The sequence below is a fragment of the Pseudochaenichthys georgianus genome, unplaced genomic scaffold (assembly GCF_902827115.2).
Source record: "Pseudochaenichthys georgianus unplaced genomic scaffold, fPseGeo1.2 scaffold_1017_arrow_ctg1, whole genome shotgun sequence".
Classification (NCBI taxonomy): Eukaryota; Metazoa; Chordata; class Actinopteri; order Perciformes; family Channichthyidae; genus Pseudochaenichthys; species Pseudochaenichthys georgianus.
In genome coordinates this window covers 12,573-35,295 of record NW_027261991.1, presented here as the reverse complement: position 1 = coordinate 35,295, position 22,723 = coordinate 12,573, and the positions used below count along the sequence as shown (strand labels likewise).

The following is a 22,723-nucleotide window of genomic DNA, read 5'->3' as shown; positions in this document are numbered from 1 at the left end:
TCTATATTCTTGGCTGAAAAGTTGGTTAAGTTAGATGACTGAAATATGGTCTGGCTTTAGCCTCCTTTAGCTTAGCGGTTGTGACGTGAAGTCATGTGACCGTGCTGTAGTTCCTTTATAGCCCAACATTAGCCACCTTTAGCTTAGCGGTGGTGAAGTGAAGTCATGTGACCGTGCTGTGGTTCCTTTATAGCCCAACATTAGCCACCTTTAGCTTAGCGGTGGTGACGTGAAGTCATGTGACCGTGCTGTAGTTCCTTTATAGCCCAGCATTAGCCGCCTTTAGCTTAGCGGTGGTGACTTGGAATCATGTGACCGTGCTGTAGTTCCTTTATAGCCCAACATTAGCCACCTTTAGCTTAGCGGTGGTGACGTGAAGTCATGTGACCGTGCTGTAGTTCCTTTATAGCCCAACATTAGCCACCTTTAGCTTAGCGGTGGTGACTTGGAATCATGTGACCGTGCTGTAGTTCCTTTATAGCCCAACATTAGCCACCTTTAGCTTAGCGGTGGTGAAGTGAAGTCATGTGACCGTGCTGTGGTTCCTTTATAGCCCAACATTAGCCACCTTTAGCTTAGCGGTGGTGAAGTGAAGTCATGTGACCGTGCTGTAGTTCCTTTATAGCCCAACATTAGCCTCCTTTAGCTTAGCGGTGGTGAAGTGAAGTCATGTGACCGTGCTGTAGCTCCTTTGTAGCCTTACGTTAGCTTTATACTCCTGGTGATTTAATTTAGACAGTTGTGAAGAAGCAGAGGTTTGTTGGTTCAGCTCTGACAGGATAAACATTCCTCAGAATCAGATCGAACTGCAGATCTCAGATCAGACGATAAGATCTGTGTCTTGTTCGCTCAGCTTCTCTTTGTTTTGGAAGAAAGACAGAATATTATCTGCGGCTGATCTCTGCTCTCGTCAGACTCTCACTGAGCGTGTGCGAACAGCTCGCTGTGATGATGATACTGATCTCCACGGGTTGTTGGTTTGTCTTTCCGCTGGTGATGCCTGTAATGCAGACATGTGACCATGGAGGGATTACTGAATGGGCCAACTGGGCTGAAACCCAGGGGGCAAGGGGGTCAGGGGCCCCTCAGTGCAGAGTCTCTTTTTGAAGTGACTCTTTACATGTCTTATTGGGCAAATGAAACCACAAGGACACTTAAACAACCGCAAAGAGATTTAAAACCACTACAATGTGTCATAAAACCACCAGAAAGAAAATGCAACAGCCACTTATAAACGTTAATCAACCACAAAAATGAGACGTTAAATAATAACAACACAGTAAACCACCGCACTGAGACATAAAACCACCAAAATCACAAATAAAACCATCAAATAGAGACATTCTGTTAGGATTTGTCTGTGTTAGTATTTTTTGTGTCCTTTTCTATCTTTGGGTTTCCTATTTTATTTTGTAAAGTGTTCACCCCCGTTTCCTGCCTGTTTGCTTTCTGTCGGTTTCCCTCTCTGATTACCCAATTGTGTTCACCTGGTACCTATGTGTTTTCTCCTCCCTCCTCACCTGTCTCGTGTTTATGTGATTAGTCCTGGGTGTATTTAGGTTGTGTGTTTTCTGTCTCTCTTTGTCGGGTTGTCTTGTGTATTGGCTTGTCCTCGGTGAGTGTTCTGGTCTGTATTTGTCAGCATAGCCTTGGAATAAAGGAATTATTTTTACGTTAAACTGCATTTGGGTCCTACCTGCTTCACACACCGTAACACATTCAATAATATCAACACACTTAACCACCACAAAGAGATGTAATTCAACCACAAAGACACAAAAAAAAAACAATATGGAAATATAGTGTCTAAATGAGACGACTAAGAAGCATCACGTCCAACATTAGCCGCCTTTAGCTTAGCGGTGGTGACGTGAAGTCATGTGACCGTGCTGTAGTTCCTTTATAGCCCAACATTAGCCACCTTTAGCTTAGCGGTGGTGACGTGAAGTCATGTGACCGTGCTGTAGTTCCTTTATAGCCCAACATTAGCCACCTTTAGCTTAGCGGTGGTGACGTGAAGTCATGTGACCGTGCTGTAGTTCCTTTATAGCCCAACATTAGCCGCCTTTAGCTTAGCGGTGGTGATGTGAAGTCATGTGACCGTGCTGTAGTTCCTTTATAGCCCAACATTAGCCTCCTTTAGCTTAGCGGTGGTGACGTGAAGTCATGTGACCGTGCTGTAGTTCCTTTATAGCCCAACATTAGCCACCTTTAGCTTAGCAGTGGTGACGTGAAGTCATGTGACCGTGCTGTAGTTCCTTTATAGCCCAACATTAGCCTCCTTTAGCTTAGCGGTGGTGACGTGAAGTCATGTGACCGTGCTGTAGTTCCTTTATAGCCCAACATTAGCCACCTTTAGCTTAGCGGTGGTGACGTGAAGTCATGTGACCGTGCTGTAGTTCCTTTATAGCCCAACATTAGCCACCTTTAGCTTAGCGGTGGTGACGTGAAGTCATGTGACCGTGCTGTATTTCCTTTATAACCCAACATTAGCCTCCTTTAGCTTAGCGGTGGTGACGTGAAGTCAGGTGACCGTGCTGTAGTTCCTTTATAACCCAACATTAGCCGCCTTTAGCTTAGCAGTGATGACGTGAAGTCATCAAGATCACCAACGACCTCCTCATTGCTGCCGACTCTGGCCGCCTCAGCATCCTCATCCTTCTGGACCTCTCTGCAGCGTTTGACACCATCTCTCACAACATCCTCCTCACCCGCCTCTCAGACCTCCTGGGTGTCACTGGCACAGCGCTGTCCTGGTTGACATCCTACCTCCACAACAGGAAACAGTTTGTCTCCATCAGTGGCTCAAACTCACCCCCGGCCCCAGTCCACCACGGTGTACCCCAGGGCTCTGTACTTGGCCCCCTCCTGTTCACCATTTACATGCTCCCCCTCGGCCAGATCATCCGACATCATGGACTCAACTTCCACTGCTACGCTGATGATACCCAACTTTATCTCAGCACCACTCCATCCTCCCAGCTCCCCCCTCAGTCTCTCATCAACTGCCTGCATGACATCAAGACATGGATGTCTTCAAACTATCTGAAGCTGAACAGCGGTAAAACAGAGCTCATGGTTGTGGCACCCAAGGCCCTGCTCCAGAAGGTTGGTGACTTCGTCCTTGAGGTCGACGGCTGCTCCATCTCCCCATCTCCTGAAGCCCGCAACCTGGGTGTGATCCTCGACTCCACCCTTTCCTACCATTCCCATGTCAAATCAGTGACCAAATCGGCCTTTTACCACCTAAGGAACATTGCCAGACTCCGACCGCCACTCTCGGAGTCGGTTGCCGAGACCCTGGTGCATGCATTTGTCACCACCCGCTTGGACTACTGCAATGGTGTCCTGTTCGGGGTTCCCAACAAAACCCTGGACAGTATGTCCAAAACTGTGCAGCTCGGGTCCTCACGCACACAAAGCCGTGGCAGCACATCACTCCCACCCTCATCCACCTCCACTGGCTGCCGGTCAAGTTCCGCATAAACTATAAAGTCCTCTTCCTGACCTACAAGTCCCTCCATGCCCTTGCCCCCCAGTACCTATCGGACACCCTCCATCCACATGCCCCACCCCGGAACCTGCGGTCTTCAGACTCTGGCCTGCTCACCACCCCCCGCACCAAACTGAGAACCTTCGGGGACAGAGCCTTCAGTGTGGCAGCCCCCACCCTCTGGAACGCTCTCCCTGCGGAGATTCGCAACATCCCCACACTGGACGCCTTCAAAAGGGCCCTCAAGTCCCATCTGTTCATCAAGGCTTTCGGCCCTTAAATCGATCTGTTGTTTTGTCTGTCTGACCTTTGTTTTGTTTTGTTTTGTGTGTGCTCGCCCCAATTCCTGTAAAGCGACCTTGGGTCCCTTGAAAGGCGCTATAGAAATCTCAGTTATTATTATTATTATTATGTGACCGTGCTGTAGTTCTTTTATAGCACAACATTAGCTTTTTACTATACAAATCATAAAGTGGTGTTAATATGTGGAGATTATCCTGCTGAATTAAACGTGTAGGATCATAAACGTTTGTTTGACACAGATTTTCATTTTTTAAATTAATCCAAAATCCCATGTCTTTTTGTTGAGGGAGCCCTTATGCTAACTTCAGGGTCACAACTAGAAGGATATTGGAACATTTAAACCACAACCCTCTAACCTACATTACTTCAACACACACACACACACACACACACACACACACACACACACACACACACACACACACACACACACACACACACACACACACACACACACACACACACACACACACACACACACACACACACACACACACAGAGCAGCCCCCCCTCTTACTGTCGTCTGTTTGGGTCTCTGCTCTCTTGTTGAACTTTTTTTGTGTCGAGGTCAGCAGCTCAACTCGGATTATCCCAGTCTGCAGGCGGCTAAAGTATATACTGTTCATACTGTCACACACACACACACACACACACACACACACACACACACACACACACACACACACACACACACACACACACACACACACACACACACACACACACTCTTCTTTGAGCTCAGACTGCAGAAGGATCAGACTCTGAGAGGTCCTGTTTTAAGCATTCAAACACACCAATTGCAGTCTACAGAAGCCAACGAATATATATACCTAATAAATACGCTAAACATAAAATACAAATACCTTTAATTCATTACCAACTCATTCTGTCAGTATGATATATTTAAAATATTTGTCTTACTTATTTTTTTGTATTTCTTTAAACAAGTTTCTCTCTTGTATATCAATAAAGATTATTAATATCTTTAAATCAGCTAATTATTAAATGACTGGTTTGAACTCCTCTAAATGGAAACATAATGTGGCGATATATATATAATTACACTTCATACATATATAAAATGTATTACACATACGGATATGTAACATTGGAGGAACTAAAGAGTTAAATCTTACCTCTGATCAGATTATTTCACAGACAAATTTCCTGGCTGGATTTGGTTTGTTGAGTCAGCTGCTTTAACATTAAACCTCAATTTGGTTTCTTAATGTGAAAACCAGAACCGGAAGTGTGATATTTGTCCGCAGCTCCACAGCGCCCCCTGTTGTGTGTCTGCAGCTCTGCACTGTGAGAGCCTGTAGTGGCTCTGCTGCCCCCTGCTGTCTGTCTGCAGCTCTGCACTGAGAGCCTGTAGTGGCACTGCTGCCCCCTGCTGTCTGTCTGCAGCTCTACACTGAGAGCCTGTAGTGGCTCTGTTGCCCCCTGCTATCTGTCTGCAGCTCTGCACTGACAGCCTGTAGTGGCTCTGTTGCCCCCTGCTGTCTGTCTGCAGCTCTGCACTGTGAGAGCCTGTAGTGGCACTGCTGCCCCCTGCTGTCTGTCTGCAGCTCTGCACTGAGAGCCTGTAGTGGCTCTGCTGCCCCCTGCTGTCTGTCTGCAGCTCTGCACTCTGAGAGCCTGTAGTGGCACTGTTGCCCCCTGCTGTCTGTCTGCAGCTCTGCACTGAGAGCCTGTAGTGGCTCTGCTGCCCCCTGCTGTCTGTCTGCAGCTCTGCACTCTGAGAGCCTGTAGTGGCACTGTTGCCCCCTGCTGTCTGTCTGCAGCTCTGCACTGAGAGCCTGTAGTGGCATTGTTGCCCCCTGCTGTCTGTCTGCAGCTCTGCACTGAGAGCCTGTAGTGGCTCTGCTGCCCCCTGCTGTCTGTCTGCAGCTCTGCACTCTGAGAGCCTGTAGTGGCTCTGCTGCCCCCTGCTGTCTGTCTGCAGCTCTGCACTCTGAGAGCCTGTAGTGGCACTGCTGCCCCCTGCTGTCTGTCTGCAGCTCTGCACTGAGAGCCTGTAGTGGCACTGCTGCCCCCTGCTGTCTGTCTGCAGCTCTGCACTGTGAGAGCCTGTAGTGGCACTGCTGCCCCCTGCTGTCTGTCTGCAGCTCTGCACTCTGAGAGCCTTTAGTGGCTCTGCTGCCCCCTGCTGTCTGTCTGCAGCTCTGCACTGAGAGCCTGTAGTGGCACTGCTGCCCCCTGCTGTCTGTCTGCAGCTCTGCACTGAGAGCCTGTAGTGGCACTGCTGCCCCCTGCTGTCTGTCTGCAGCTCTGCACTGAGAGCCTGTAGTGGCTTTGCCTCCCCCTGCTGGACCATACAGGGAAGCAAAGATTAAAAGTTATGCGCACAATATTTACAGTTTAGTTGTTGGTAGAGAGAGATCTTGTACTTGAGTAGAAGTAGAAGTACCAGAGTGTAGGAATACTCTGGTACTTCTGCGACTGTTACAGTAAAAGTCCTGCATTCAAAATGTTACTCAAGTAAAAGTACAAAAGTATTAGCATCACTAGTATACTTATATTTTATAACTCTTACTAAACTTTTTTCAGTATTTATCAGTTTATATTTGATATCCTTTTTTATACTGTAACTGTGTTAAACGAAGGATTTAGATTTTAAATTGTCAATAGGGGGCAGAACGCTCAGTCATCTTCATTTCAGTAACCATGAACCAGACAACACACACACACACACACACACACACACACACACACACACACACACACACACACACACACACACACACACACACACACACACACACACACACACACACACACAGTCACACAAACCACAGGGATGAATGACCATGAGTCACCGGCTGACTGTATGAAAAGGATTCCTATTTTACTGGAAGACTTTCTGTGTGTGTGTGTGTGTGTGTGTGTGTGTGTGTGTGTGTGTGTGTGTGTGTGTGTGTGTGTGTGTGTGTGTGTGTGTGTGTGTGTGTGTGTGTATCACGCAGTCAGAGGTGATACTGATCATTAAGAATTCTAAATTTGATACAGTTCCCAGGGTAAGTTATTCAAACTTAGTTTTGTTCACTTTTGAATGCTCACATAATATGGCCAATGTATCATATTTTGTACGTGTTATGTGGTTATATTTGTATACATTTATTAAATGAAGTACGATGATACATAAAAAAGTTAGATACGTCGTTACAAAAAGTTTTGTGATTATTGTTATTAATACTCTACTTTAAAGAGTCCTCTCCTGCTGATGTTCAGGTGTATATCAGTATGTAGTGTCTCTACTTTAAAGAGTCCTCTCCTGCTGATGTTCAGGTGTATATCAGTATGTAGTGTCTCTACTTTAAAGAGTCCTCTCCTGCTGATGTTCAGGTGTATATCAGTATGTAGTGTCTCTACTTTAAAGAGTCCTCTCCTGCTGATGTTCAGGTGTATATCAGTATGTAGTGTCTCTACTTTAAAGAGTCCTCTCCTGCTGATGTTCAGGTGTATATCAGTATGTAGTGTCTCTACTTTAAAGAGTCCTCTCCTGCTGATGTTCAGGTGTATATCAGTATGTAGTGTCTCTACTTTAAAGAGTCCTCTCCTGCTGATGTTCAGGTGTATATCAGTATGTAGTGTCTCTACTTTAAAGAGTCCTCTACTGCTGATGTTCAGGTGTATATCAATAGTGTCTCTACTTTAAAGAGTCCTCTCCTGCTGGTGTTCAGGTGTACATCAGTATGTAGTGTCTCTACTTTAAAGAGTCCTCTCCTGCTGATGTTCAGGTGTATATCAATAGTGTCTCTACTTTAAAGAGTCCTCTCCTGCTGGTGTTCAGGTGTATATCAGTACGTAGTGTCTCTACTTTAAAGAGTCCTCTCCTGCTGATGTTCAGGTGTATATCAGTATGTAGTGTCTCTACTTTAAAGAGTCCTCTCCTGCTGGTGTTCAGGTGTACATCAGTATGTAGTGTCTCTACTTTAAAGAGTCCTCTCCTGCTGATGTTCAGGTGTATATCAATAGTGTCTCTACTTTAAAGAGTCCTCTCCTGCTGGTGTTCAGGTGTACATCAGTATGTAGTGTCTCTACTTTAAAGAGTCCTCTCCTGCTGATGTTCAGGTGTATATCAGTACGTAGTGTCTCTACTTTAAAGAGTCCTCTCCTGCTGATGTTCAGGTGTATATCAGTATGTAGTGTCTCTACTTTAAAGAGTCCTCTCCTGCTGATGTTCAGGTGTATATCAGTATGTAGTGTCTCTACTTTAAAGAGTCCTCTCCTGCTGATGTTCAGGTGTATATCAGTATGTAGTGTCTCTACTTTAAAGAGTCCTCTCCTGCTGATGTTCAGGTGTATATCAGTATGTAGTGTCTCTACTTTAAAGAGTCCTCTCCTGCTGATGTTCAGGTGTATATCAGTATGTAGTGTCTCTACTTTAAAGAGTCCTCTCCTGATGATGTTCAGGTGTATATCAGTATGTAGTGTCTCTACTTTAAAGAGTCCTTGTAGTCTTTGCAGACTACATTTACATGCACTAAAACCTATTTAACACACCACAGGAAAGGTAAAACCCTTAAAGCACAAAAGGGCTTCTTTAAATCATTAGGAATATATGAGAGTTAAAAACTATGATTATAAAGTGTCACAAGCAAACATGGGTGTCCCAGAGAGTGTTCATTATATCATATCTAATTATATACGGTTTACTACAGAGTGAAACCTGATCCATTCAACCGTAGCCTCGTGGATGTTGAGTGTGTTTGAAACTCCTAGAACATCAAATAAATGAAAAGGTGAACACAAAATCCTCCCTGTTAGGAAACACTTGTTAGTTACCATGGCAACACATAATATATATATTATACAACAGACCAAATAGTCTATCAATGATCTCGCCCTCAAGTGTCCGTGGGTGGGGAGAAAGAAAAACCTGTTCTGCATCGAACAAAACAAAACAAAAATGGACATGGCAACATTCCCAAACACACACACACACACACACTCACACACACACTGTTTGTGAGAGTGTGGTCTGTGAGGACAGGGTGTGGCTCGGGACTTAAAAACTATCCCGGTGTTTCACACACACTGTCAGTCTGTGTGCAGCTGCCTCAGGTACGTCTTATACTTTGTATTCATTCACCCTTTGTGTTCAGACTTTATTCTGAAAGGTCTGTTCTTCTTCATCTTCCTCTGACGATGTTTTAAAACCACTAAGAAGAAGCAGGAAGTAAATCTGAAACCTGATACTTCTCGTGAAAACTAAAACAAAATCTTCCTTAACACTGAAGAAGAAAAAACGTTTTCTGTGGATAGAAATGGTGTTGTTGTGTTGGTCATGTGATGTACAGATCATATTTCACTTGTTTACTTGCTGAGTTTGAAGTAAAAGTATTTGAGTATTATCAGCAAAATGTACTTCAAGTAGCCTACCTAAAGTAAATGTACTTCAGTGTTCAGCCAAATATTCAGTTGTTGTGTTTTTCTACGGGTTGTTTTTCTTTTCATTATATCATGATTTTTATAATATTGATTGATGCGATGCGATGCATATCAATGTTGCAGTTTAGTGTACAAGTAGCAGCAACATGGACATAGTAATGTACCGCAAATTAAATACCGTTAATGCAAACACAATTAGCCTACTGATGAGAGAGTCTGCTGACTGTTTGAGGAACAAACTGTGTGTGTGTGTGTGTGTGCGTGCGTGCGTGTGTGTGTGTGTGTGTGTGTGTGTGTGTGTGTGTGCGTGCGTGCGCGCCAGGTACAAACAGTCGTGCGTTTTGGCAGCAAACGAGCAAAGCAGAACTGACCTTCAATCAGTTTACGTCCAACACAAGCTGCAGACTAATTGTTGCTAAAGCTCGTGTGTGTGTGTGTGTGTGTGTGTGTGTGTGTGTGTGTGTGTGTCCACCTCCAAAGAAACCAGAGCTTCAGATCCTTTACTGAATTAAAAGTACTAATACTGTGGAAACACTTTGACAAGTAAAAGTATGTAGCCAAAAAAACCCACTGAAGAGTCCTCTCCTGCTGATGTTCAGGTGTATATCAGTATGTAGTGTCTCTACTTTAAAGAGTCCTCTCCTGCTGATGTTCAGGTGTATATCAGTATGTAGTGTCTCTACTTTAAAGAGTCCTCTCCTGCTGATGTTCAGGTGTATATCAGTATGTAGTGTCTCTACTTTAAAGAGTCCTCTCCTGCTGATGTTCAGGTGTATATCAGTATGTAGTGTCTCTACTTTAAAGAGTCCTCTCCTGCTGATGTTCAGGTGTATATCAGTATGTAGTGTCTCTACTTTAAAGAGTCCTCTCCTGCTGATGTTCAGGTGTATATCAGTATGTAGTGTCTCTACTTTAAAGAGTCCTCTCCTGCTGATGTTCAGGTGTATATCAATAGTGTCTCTACTTTAAAGAGTCCTCTCCTGCTGATGATCAGGTGTATATCAGTATGTAGTGTCTCTACTTTAAAGAGTCCTCCCCTGCTGATGTTCAGGTGTATATCAGTGTGTAGTGTCTCTACTTTAAAGAGTCCTCTCCTGCTGATGTTCAGGTGTATATCAGTATGTAGTGTCTCTACTTTAAAGAGTCCTCTCCTGCTGATGTTCAGGTGTATATCAGTATGTAGTGTCCCTACTTTAAAGAGTCCTCTCCTGCTGATGTTCAGGTGTATATCAGTATGTAGTGTCTCTACTTTAAAGAGTCCTCTCCTGCTGATGTTCAGGTGTATATCAGTGTGTAGTGTCTCTACTTTAAAGAGTCCTCTCCTGCTGATGTTCAGGTGTATATCAGTATGTAGTGTCTCTACTTTAAAGAGTCCTCTCCTGCTGATGTTCAGGTGTATATCAATAGTGTCTCTACTTTAAAGAGTCCTCTCCTGCTGATGTTCAGGTGTATATCAGTATGTAGTGTCTCTACTTTAAAGAGTCCTCTCCTGCTGATGTTCAGGTGTATATCAGTATGTAGTGTCTCTACTTTAAGAGTCCTCTCCTGCTGATGTTCAGGTGTATATCAGTATGTAGTGTCTCTACTTTAAAGAGTCCTCTCCTGCTGATGTTCAGGTGTATATCAATAGTGTCTCTACTTTAAAGAGTCCTCTCCTGCTGATGTTCAGGTGTATATCAGTATGTAGTGTCTCTACTTTAAAGAGTCCTCCCCTGCTGATGTTCAGGTGTATATCAGTGTGTAGTGTCTCTACTTTAAAGAGTCCTCTCCTGCTGATGTTCAGGTGTATATCAGTATGTAGTGTCTCTACTTTAAAGAGTCCTCTCCTGCTGATGTTCAGGTGTATATCAGTATGTAGTGTCCCTACTTTAAAGAGTCCTCTCCTGCTGATGTTCAGGTGTATATCAGTATGTAGTGTCTCTACTTTAAAGAGTCCTCTCCTGCTGATGTTCAGGTGTATATCAGTATGTAGTGTCTCTACTTTAAAGAGTCCTCTCCTGCTGATGTTCAGGTGTATATCAGTATGTAGTGTCTCTACTTTAAAGAGTCCTCTCCTGCTGATGTTCAGGTGTATATCAATAGTGTCTCTACTTTAAAGAGTCCTCTCCTGCTGATGTTCAGGTGTATATCAGTATGTAGTGTCTCTACTTTAAAGAGTCCTCTCCTGCTGATGTTCAGGTGTATATCAGTATGTAGTGTCTCTACTTTAAAGAGTCCTCTCCTGCTGATGTTCAGGTGTATATCAGTATGTAGTGTCTCTACTTTAAAGAGTCCTCTCCTGCTGATGTTCAGGTGTATATCAATAGTGTCTCTACTTTAAAGAGTCCTCTCCTGCTGATGTTCAGGTGTATATCAGTATGTAGTGTCTCTACTTTAAAGAGTCCTCTCCTGCTGATGTTCAGGTGTATATCAGTATGTAGTGTCTCTACTTTAAAGAGTCCTCTCCTGCTGATGTTCAGGTGTATATCAATAGTGTCTCTACTTTAAAGAGTCCTCTCCTGCTGATGTTCAGGTGTATATCAGTATGTAGTGTCTCTACTTTAAAGAGTCCTCCCCTGCTGATGTTCAGGTGTATATCAGTGTGTAGTGTCTCTACTTTAAAGAGTCCTCTCCTGCTGATGTTCAGGTGTATATCAGTACGTAGTGTCTCTACTTTAAAGAGTCCTCTCCTGCTGATGTTCAGGTGTATATCAGTATGTAGTGTCCCTACTTTAAAGAGTCCTCTCCTGCTGATGTTCAGGTGTATATCAGTATGTAGTGTCTCTACTTTAAAGAGTCCTCTCCTGCTGATGTTCAGGTGTATATCAGTATGTAGTGTCTCTACTTTAAAGAGTCCTCTCCTGCTGATGTTCAGGTGTATATCAGTATGTAGTGTCTCTACTTTAAAGAGTCCTCTCCTGCTGATGTTCAGGTGTATATCAATAGTGTCTCTACTTTAAAGAGTCCTCTCCTGCTGATGTTCAGGTGTATATCAGTATGTAGTGTCTCTACTTTAAAGAGTCCTCTCCTGCTGATGTTCAGGTGTATATCAGTATGTAGTGTCTCTACTTTAAAGAGTCCTCTCCTGCTGATGTTCAGGTGTATATCAGTATGTAGTGTCTCTACTTTAAAGAGTCCTCTCCTGCTGATGTTCAGGTGTATATCAATAGTGTCTCTACTTTAAAGAGTCCTCTCCTGCTGATGTTCAGGTGTATATCAGTATGTAGTGTCTCTACTTTAAAGAGTCCTCCCCTGCTGATGTTCAGGTGTATATCAGTGTGTAGTGTCTCTACTTTAAAGAGTCCTCTCCTGCTGATGTTCAGGTGTATATCAGTACGTAGTGTCTCTACTTTAAAGAGTCCTCTCCTGCTGATGTTCAGGTGTATATCAGTATGTAGTGTCCCTACTTTAAAGAGTCCTCTCCTGCTGATGTTCAGGTGTATATCAGTATGTAGTGTCTCTACTTTAAAGAGTCCTCTCCTGCTGATGTTCAGGTGTATATCAGTATGTAGTGTCTCTACTTTAAAGAGTCCTCTCCTGCTGATGTTCAGGTGTATATCAGTATGTAGTGTCTCTACTTTAAAGAGTCCTCCCCTGCTGATGTTCAGGTGTATATCAGTATGTAGTGTCTCTACTTTAAAGAGTCCTCTCCTGCTGATGTTCAGGTGTATATCAGTATGTAGTGTCTCTACTTTAAAGAGTCCTCTCCTGCTGATGTTCAGGTGTATATCAGTATGTAGTGTCTCTACTTTAAAGAGTCCTCTCCTGCTGATGTTCAGGTGTATATCAATAGTGTCTCTACTTTAAAGAGTCCTCTCCTGCTGATGTTCAGGTGTATATCAGTATGTAGTGTCTCTACTTTAAAGAGTCCTCCCCTGCTGATGTTCAGGTGTATATCAGTATGTAGTGTCTCTACTTTAAAGAGTCCTCTCCTGCTGATGTCAGGTGTATATCAGTGTGTAGTGTCTCTACTTTAAAGAGTCCTCTCCTGCTGATGTTCAGGTGTATATCAGTACGTAGTGTCTCTACTTTAAAGAGTCCTCTCCTGCTGATGTTCAGGTGTATATCAGTACGTAGTGTCTCTACTTTAAAGAGTCCTCTCCTGCTGATGTTCAGGTGTATATCAGTATGTAGTGTCTCTACTTTAAAGAGTCCTCTCCTGCTGATGTTCAGGTGTATATCAGTATGTAGTGTCTCTACTTTAAAGAGTCCTTTTAGTCTTTGCAGACTAATCAGTAAAAATAATCATCCCCTGTGACTGTTATGCTATATTATATTATATCATTGATAAATAAGTTTATTAAATTATTATTACAAAGCAGGATTTTAGTTTGTTGAGGTGCAGTTAATTTTGAGCTATTATCTGTTATTATTTTTATTATTATTGAGGATTATGTATAATTTATAATTTAATGTTTATTTATTTACTTATAGTTATTATGTTTTTATTTTTTTAAGCTTACGTTATTATAATTTGTATTATTATTTATTGAAATGATTCAAGTCAGATTAGTTATGCAGCAGTTAAATAATTAAAACACTAGTTTTACAAAGAAGAATTACCACACGAGTGTCTGTGAAATTGCAAATAATTTCAGAAAATACAGCAATTTTAAGTGCAAAGGTTGTGTTACAAATAAAGCAGAACTCATTAAAGAGCTTATATTTGACATGTTAGGAATATGTAGTTTCTTAAACTCCTTCACACGGTAGGAGGAAGAGGAGGAAGATGAAGAAGAGTTTCAGGTTTCTATTCTCCATGTTGGGACTCGCCCACCACACCCTCAGACATTGTTTTCTTTTCCTGTCATTTTCAACGTTTCTTTGTGTTTCAGATTACAGCCGAGCAACATGAATGTAAGTCTGAGTTTCACCCCTCACCTGAATCCTAAATGTGATTTAATGTTTACCGCTGTGTAGCATGTGTTCATTTAGATGTCTAAACCAGACAAAAATAAAGCACATTACATCCCTAAAGTAAAGAAAGGGCAGGTTGTATTGCAAAATTAAGTTAATGTTTAATATCACTGGGTAGAAAATCATTACCCGATTTAAATTAGGTCAAACTGTTGCTAATCCTAGCCAGAAATTAGCCCTTTAACTTTTCCCTTTAGGCCTTCTGTGACAGTCACTCCCCTTAAATTGTTATTATGAGTCTAAACAATGAGCATTGCTATTGTTGGTTCAGCTGTCGAGGCTAATAGAGTAGTGCACTGAAGTTAGCATCACAAGGACTCCCTCCACAAAAAGCCAATGGGATTTTTCCATTGGATTTCGAAATTTGCCCTATATTACTTAAAAGGAACTACAGCACGGTCCCATGACTTCACGTCACCACCGCTAAGCTAAAGGTGGCTAATGTTGGCTTATAAAGGAACTCCAGCATGGTCACATGACTTCACGTCACCACCGCTAAGCTAAAGGTGGCTAATGTTGGGCTATAAAGGAACTACAGCACGGTCACATGACTTCACGTCACCACCGCTAAGCTAAAGGCGGCTAATATTGGCTTATAAAGGAACTGCAGCACGGTAACATGACTTCACGTCACCACCGCTAAGCTAAAGGTGACTAATGTTGGGCTATAAAGGAACTACAGCACGGTCACATGACTTCACGTCACCACCGCTAAGCTAAAGGCGGCTAATATTGGCTTATAAAGGAACTGCAGCACGGTCACATGACTTCACGTCACCACCGCTAAGCTAAAGGTGGCTAATGTTGGGCTATAAAGGAACTACAGCACGGTCACATGACTTCACGTCACCACCGCTAAGCTAAAGGTGGCTAATGTTGGGCTATAAAGGAACTACAGCACGGTCACATGACGTCACGTCACCACCGCTAAGCTAAAGGTGGATAATGTTGGGCTATAAAGGAACTACAGCACGGTCACATGACTTCACGTCACCACCACTAAGCTAAAGGCGGCTAATGTTGGTTTATAAAGGAACTACAGCACGGTCACATGACTTCACGTCACCACTGCTAAGCTAAAGGCAGCTAATGTTCGCAACCGCTGCTTTTTTCACCGGTGGGTATTAACTGACATATTTTACATTGTAGAACAAAATGTAAAAAACTTATTTAGCTTGTGTTGATCACAGACTTTATTTCAGGCAACCAAAAACACATTAAAAAAGACATTGACTTCAAGACGAGGAACAGGAAGTGGTAAAATGCTGACTAATTTCTGGGTTTTAGGAGTCATTCCTGTACCACTCTTTTACAGTCCTACAACAATGATACCCACATGTACCTAATTATTTTTCAGAGCATTTGATTTATTAAGGATAATTTCAAGAAATATAAAAATGTTTTGACCAACCCTAGCTTTAACGGCAATGACCTTGTTCAGTTAGCTTAGATCATAGTTCTACTGTATACTATGGAACTGACACAATACAGGCACTGTAGCTTGTGTTTGCCTAGTGTGTGTGTTTGGAGTTTAAGGGGGTAATAATTTAAATAGGCAGGCATTCATCTCTTAAACCAACACCTACATACAGAACATTCCTGATGAGTCCGTCACCAACACACCCTGAAGTCGGCACACACACGCTGAAGTCTGCACACACACACTGAAACACACTGTGCTGCGTTCAGGTGCAGCTCTGAAACATTTGTTTTTATGTGTTTGTTGGTGATGGGAAATACGGCTCGTTAAAGACAGCTGGATCTTATGGTTCTGTGTGTTGTTTTTACTATGTTTAACTGCAAAATAATTGGGATAATGATAGGGTTCGGTTTGAAACATAGACATCCCGTGATTTCCTTTTTCTATCTCTGCAGCTGGAAGACGCCCTCGGTGGTTGGCCCTCTGGTGGGGGCAACAACCCGCCCACCAATCCCTCCTGGCCAGGTAAGAATGCCATCATCATTACACTACACATACTTATTTTGCAATATCATTAATGGTTTGAAGCCCCGGTGTGGAACAGTGTTATGGGATTGAGGGCTGCGCCATTAATCGTCCTTTTATTGAATGGTATTGAATTCGCAATAGATTCGATTATATTCAACTTTATTGTCATCGCACAGAGTACAACGAAATACAGTTTGCATCCAACCAGCAAATTAGTTTTCGATTAATTTACATAACAGTACCAACACTTTGTCCAACATTTCAGATTCTTGGGGACACAGAATCATGCTAATTACTTCCGCTTGCATAGACTGAATTCCTTCCTCTTTTTGCATTGACCACATCACTATTATTTATTTATATGTACAATTTTTGCAAGTTTTTATATTGTCCTGTTCCTGTAAGCCAGTACAACAACATTTCGTTTTAATAGTACACTTTGTGTCTTGTTGAAATGACAATACTGTAAAGTATGTCTAAGTCTAATATGATTGATGATTCCTTTACAGAAAACACAATATTTCACTGAACATTTAAACTTAGAATCTTGAGAAGTTCTCATTTTGTTCTTGTAAATGTACGCCTACAACTTTAATCCTGGAGTTTTCCCCCAGAATATTACCCCTGTCTCTAGTATATCAATGTGTATTGATGTAAGAGATAATGTGCAGCGAGTGGTGTTCTTTTCCCCATAATGACCAAGTCGCTGCACATTATCCCGCTTATTACACGGCCAAATACTAAACAAACTATCGGCTCGACTCCCAATATTAATTGTAATGATGTTATTGAGTTAAAAATCATCGTATTTCTTCAGCTAAGAAAATAAAAACTGTTCCACTGCACACCGACGGCTGGAACTGCGACAACAACAACTTTACGGCAGCACTGTCCAAATCTGTTTACAGTTTCTGATCCACTAAAACGTCCTTAACCTCTGCAGAGCCCTTACCGTGTTCCTGTTAGTGTTCACTTCCTGTCTGCCTTAACCTCTTTTCCTTTATCTTTCTTGATCCTCCTTAGCAACGGTCAATATAGTCCTTGACAGCGGTCTGTACTACGGTATTAACAACGTGTCATATGTTCTGAAGTGACCAAGCGGAAGTATACGATTTAGCCGTGTAATAAATAGTTTTAATCCGACCACCAGGAGTTGCCAAAATCCAAATATCAAATCCAACAGAACAGATTAATAAAAACAGAGAAATCGGCAATTAAAAACAGTGTAAACCACATTCAAGTCAACTTACTCCCAACCCCATCTGGCCTGCAGCTGCGGGTGGAGGAGGAGCCGGAGGTGCCTGGCCTGGAGGTCCCGCACCAGCTGCAGGTGGAGGTGCCTGGCCTGGAGGTCCCGCTCCCGCTGCAGGTGGAGGTGCCTGGCCTGCAGGTCCCGCACCAGCTGCAGGTGGAGGTGCCTGGCCTGCAGGTCCCGCTGCAGGTGGAGGTGCCTGGCCTGGACCCCAACCTGGAGGTCAACCTGGGGGTGGAGGTGCCTGGCCTGGACCCCAACCTGGAAGCCAACCTGGCTGGCCGTCTCCTGGACCTGGACCTGGACCTGGACCTGGACCAGGCTATGTCCCCCAACAGAGTCTGGTGAGACAGAACAAGAGATTAATTATGGAACAGTTGTGGGGAGTGGATGGATGGATGGATGAATTGGAAGGAATTTTTGATTTGGTGGATTGTTGTTCGATGAATCGGTGTTTGATGGATGAATGGACGTATTGATGAAGGATTGGATGGATAACTGGGGGGATTATTGGACGGACGGATCGATTACCGATTACTTTGGTGGATGGATGGATATCCGAATATTTGGATGGATTGTTGTTGTTGGATGGTTGGCTGGATGGAAGATGGATGGATGGGTAAATTGGAGGGATTATTGGATGGATGGCTAAATTAGAGGGATTATTGGATAGATGGATGGATGAACAATAGCCGCGTTCACACTGCGGTACTTTTCCCACAAAGGTTCATGCGAACTTAGTTCAGATCGCGTTCACACCAGAATAAATCCCTGGGGGAGGATTAGGCAAATGAAGCCGCTGACGTCACTTCTTCTTCTTCTGCTTTGGATTTACTGGCAGGCCGCAAACCACTTCACGGCGTATACTGCCACCCGGAGTCCCCGGCCGGAAGTCCCCGGAGTTGGGGACTGGCTTCAGTAGAAGCTGCTGGGACTCCCAGCAGCTTCTACTGAAGCCTTCCGAGTAAATCGCCAGAACGCCGACACCTCCTCATCTCCACCGCTCCCATGTTTTATTTTGTGTTGCCATAAGTTAGTCTCTCTGCGTTTCTGCGCTGGGCTAATGCTAATGCTAATAATGCTAATGCGAGGATAATAAAATGGCGGCTTCACAAAACTTTTTGGGAGTTTTACGGGGCGTGGTTTGCAATTCGCCCAGCCAATCAGGAATATAGCTCTTTTCTCAAAAAAGAGCCGCTAGCAGGGACTTTCGAGCGGGTAAAAAGGTTCGCATGAACTACTTTTAGTACCGGCTCTTTTTGGTGTGAACGCGATCATGAACTAAGTTCGCATGAACCTTTGTGGGAAAAGTACCGCAGTGTGAACGCGGCTAATGGATGGATGAATTGGAAGGAATTTTTTTATTGATGGATGATTGTCAAATGATTGGGTGGATTGTTGTTCAATGGATCGTTGTTTGATGGATGAATGGACGTATAGATGAAGGATGGATAACTGGGGGGATGATTGGACGGATGGATTGATGTCCGAATATTTGGGTGGGTTGTTGTTGGATGGTTGGCTGGATGTAAAATTGATGGATCCGTAAATTGGAGAGATTATTGGATGGATGGATGGATGCATTTTACTGAATGTTTGATGGATACATGGACAGTTGGATGAAGTATTGATGGATAGATGGATAATTGGGGGGGATTATTGGATGGACGAATCGTTTACCGATTACTTGGATGAATGGATGGACTAGGATGGATGGGTACATTGGAGGGATTGTTGGATGGTTTGGTGAACTGATGGACAGACAGGATAGGATGGATAGATGGACTGTTGTTGGATGGGTGAAAGGATAATGGATGGTTATCAGATTAATTTTGATGGATTGTCGGAGGAATAAATGATGGATGGATGGTTAAATCAATGAACCCATGGATTGTTATTGATGAATTTGTGGGGATTGTTGGATGACTGAATAGTTGATGGATGGATAATCCATTGTTCATGGAAATTAAATCTGTTTCCTGTTTACAGGCGGTTCCGTACAGCATGGCTCTGCCCAGTGGAGTTTATAACAAAATGCTCATCACCATCGCTGGAACCATCAACTCAAATGCTGATAAGTCAGTATCAACTCTTTAACATGAACAACGAATGGATGGATACATGACTTCACTGTATGACACTGTAATACGTTTAAAGATTTTTGAGTTGATGGTCTCTGTTGTTTTCCAGGTTCGTAGTTGATTTAAAAACACCCACCGATCTGGCCTTCCACTTCAACCCTCGCTTCAATGAGTACGGCAAGAAGGTGATCGTCAGAAACAGCTTTATCAACAAGACTTGGGGGAAAGAGGAGAGAGATCTGCAGAACTTCCCCTTCCAACAAGGGAAGCCATTCGAGGTCCAATATTTAATTTATACTAACAACATTTTTAGTATTGGTACTTGTTTTTAATAGCGTTCACAAACGTTGGGTACGACCATTTTTCGCCTCATGAAACTCGTGTGGTTACGGCTGCCGGGATATTTTTGGGAGTAGATCGCTACTTGCAACTACAATAGTTACAATAAGTTGGACACTTTTCTTTCATAACAGCAGCTCCATTTGCAATATCAACAAGGACAAATGGATAAAACAAGAAAACAGACATTTAACATAACATTACAATCACGGAGTACAATATTTTCAATACTTTTTAATGTTCATTTGAACTGGGATTTACTTTACATTTAAAATCATGCTACCCTGTATTTCAGATTTGACGGCAACAATTCCTATTGGATGTTAAGGACATGGTTGGGGTCAGAAACAATGTTGTTTTCAAGCCTCTAGATTTTCTATTTTGATAGGCTGATAAACAGTCGCCAATGGGAGTACTTCTTCCAGGAAGATGAGGTGCTTACCTCCAAAGATACCACCTACATTAGCAATGTAAATTTCAGCCATTAACTATGACAGAAATTACCAGATTGGCCAAAAACGCCTTCCTTTTAGGTACTGATGTTTAGTATTAGAGCTCCGAGTACAAAATACAACGACCAAATACACAGTAAAGTGGGGTTTAAGGGTATATCTGTGAAAAAGCAGGTTGATGATGAATTTGTGGATTTTCCTTTGCAGATGAAGATCATGTGCACCAACAAAGAGTTTAAGGTCGCCGTCAACAACTCTCATGTCCTGATTTATCATCACCGGGTCAGCGACCTCAGATCCATCAATGAGCTCAACATCTACTGCGACATCACCCTATCCAAGGTCAACGTGGAGACCATGCCATGAAGCAGATAACTCGGATCAAGAGATCTACTGGGGACCCACCAGAGCGATACTGGGGACCCACCAGAGCGATACTGGGGACCCACCAGAGCTATACTGGGGGTCCTCAGTAGATCTACAGAAGCTTGTCAGTTAATCCAAAATAAATCTTAAATATACATGTTGATGGTTATTGGTCAAATGTTCTTTTAAACATGAAACATCAACAGAAGGTTCTCAGTGTTTCTTGTATTACAGTATAACACTATACATTACAAATTACATTACATTTAGCTGACGCTTTTATCTTTCTCCCTGGAGTAACTAAGGGCCAAGTGCCTTACTAGTGGTGGTGTTCCTGGCGGGATTTGAACTCACAACCTTCCGATCTTCAGCCCACCTCACTATCCATTAGACCACCACTACCCTTAGTTACCCTTACATTAGTATTGACAATATAAATCAAGTGTTCAACATACATTTGTTGGCGTTTGTGTCTGTTTGTATCTGTCACCCTGACCCCTGCTGACATCATCAGTACTACAAAAAGGGTCAGACTTTGATGGTGAGTCTTCTCTTAGCAGGATTTGCTACAGTAAACCTACATTAAAATGCATCTTTTATTCTAAATAAACTTTAGAGGCATTTAAAATAGAATTGCTGTGTTTATGTGTGTGTTATAACATCGTAGTGCCCAAGTCACAGAAGAACACTCGGTGATGATCCTGGTTCGGTTAAAATAATAAACTGATTTATCAAAGTTGTTGGACCCATTATTTACTTAAAAGGCATGAACGTCAATGTACATCCAAAGATATTGACACATTGTTCTTCCTTGTGAAAACCAGCCACCTGGTTCATACCTCAGCAAATCTGAAGAGGAAAAGAGTGGTCATTCTCAAGTTATGGGCTTTTTGGTCACCTTTCCCACATTCGGTCTAATTCGGCTCTTTTTCAGGGATTGGGGTAGTAAACAATATTTTTTCCCCCAAAATAAATATTGACAACAATCAATTTCATTAATGGGAGACCCTAAAGATAAGAGAAATCATTGTTGTGTTTTGTTCTACCTCGGGTAGGGGTATCTCGAAATCTGGGGGCCCTTCCTGCTAGACTACAATGCACGTAGAAAGCCGACAAATGGGTGGTACATTCAGGTGTGTTGCGTAATGAGAATGTCAGATTGGAATCTGTGGCTTTTAAACTAAACAGTTCACTCACATATGTTGCCCCACGATATGTGCTACGTGAGAGAAAGACACACAGTAGGCTGTTTGTTTTGCTTTTTTGTGGTGTTGTATTTTCCTATTGTGTCTTTACAGTTGTTATTTTTTCTCCATGGTATTTTTGAATCTGTGTGGTTGTTCTCTGTGTCTTTGTGGTCATTTGTGTCTCTAGTCTTTATGGTATATTTCTGAGGTGTGATGGTTAGTTTGGGTTTTTGTGGTGGGTTTAAAGCTCTTTTGGTTACTTGTGTCTCTTTTTGATAGTTTGAAATCTCTTTGAAATCGTGTAGTGGCCTTTTTGTGTCATCTTTCCGTGTGTGCAGCTGTACTCACCCAGCAGCTGGAAACACAAGCAGAGGTGGAAAATAGTTATGAATTATAATGGAGGGTCAAACTGCCACCAGAGGGCGACACTGAAACACATATTGCTGCAAGTGTCCAGGTTCCGATTAACTGTGTTCCGAGGAAGAGGAGGAACAGAAGAGGTGGAGAAGGGAAGAAGAACAATAATTTATTTAAATAAGAAAATAGTCAGTTTTGTTCAAATTGGATCCGCATCATTTCAGTAAGACTGATCAAACAAAATGTGTCCTGGTCTTGCCCTTTGACCCCTAATGATCCCGTTTGTTCCGGTTCTGCAGGTTTTGTCTGATGTATTTTTTATAATGGAAACCTGCAGCAGGTTGTGTTGCTGTTGATGAAATTCAACCCGATTCAAAGATCTATTATTAATCAAGAAGAGGTCTTCCTCCTCTCTTTTGCTGTGAAACAAAAAATCCTTATCATGTCACAAACTTGTAGAAATACATGCTGGGTCAATAAGCTTCATTCAACTTTTATTTTGTAAAATATGTTATTAATTATTATATTAGACACAAATAAAGAAAACGTTTCTTCCTGTTTGAGAAATGTTGTACATTAAGAGTTTGAGATTTATGATCATGCATGGACTTAATCATGCAAATTAAGTCCATTTTGTTGTGTTGTTGAATGTTGT

At 42.6% G+C, this 22,723-nt stretch overlaps 1 protein-coding gene across 1 annotated transcript; it reads left to right on the top strand.

The window, feature by feature from the left end:
• Positions 1 to 8,679: 8,679 nt before the first annotated feature.
• On the top strand, positions 8,680 to 21,260 carry LOC117440517 (galectin-3-like). Its single transcript, XM_034076752.2, has 7 exons — positions 8,680 to 8,863; positions 14,005 to 14,026; positions 15,962 to 16,031; positions 17,308 to 17,630; positions 19,276 to 19,364; positions 19,477 to 19,645; positions 20,366 to 21,260. The coding sequence occupies exons 2-7, from the start codon at positions 14,021 to 14,023 to the stop codon at positions 20,522 to 20,524; spliced, it is 816 nt and encodes a 271-aa protein (XP_033932643.1). The 5' UTR covers positions 8,680 to 8,863; positions 14,005 to 14,020; the 3' UTR covers positions 20,525 to 21,260.
• The last annotated feature ends 1,463 nt before the right edge of the window (positions 21,261 to 22,723 follow it).

What these genes read in the sequence shown, in the direction of transcription:
- LOC117440517 (XM_034076752.2), top strand. An exon ending in CACCAATCCCTCCTGGCCAG is followed by an intron (nt 16,032 to 17,307) that starts GTAAGAATGCCA and finishes TCTGGCCTGCAG; the next exon opens with CTGCGGGTGGAGGAGGAGCC. An exon ending in ATCAACTCAAATGCTGATAA is followed by an intron (nt 19,365 to 19,476) that starts GTCAGTATCAAC and finishes GTTGTTTTCCAG; the next exon opens with GTTCGTAGTTGATTTAAAAA.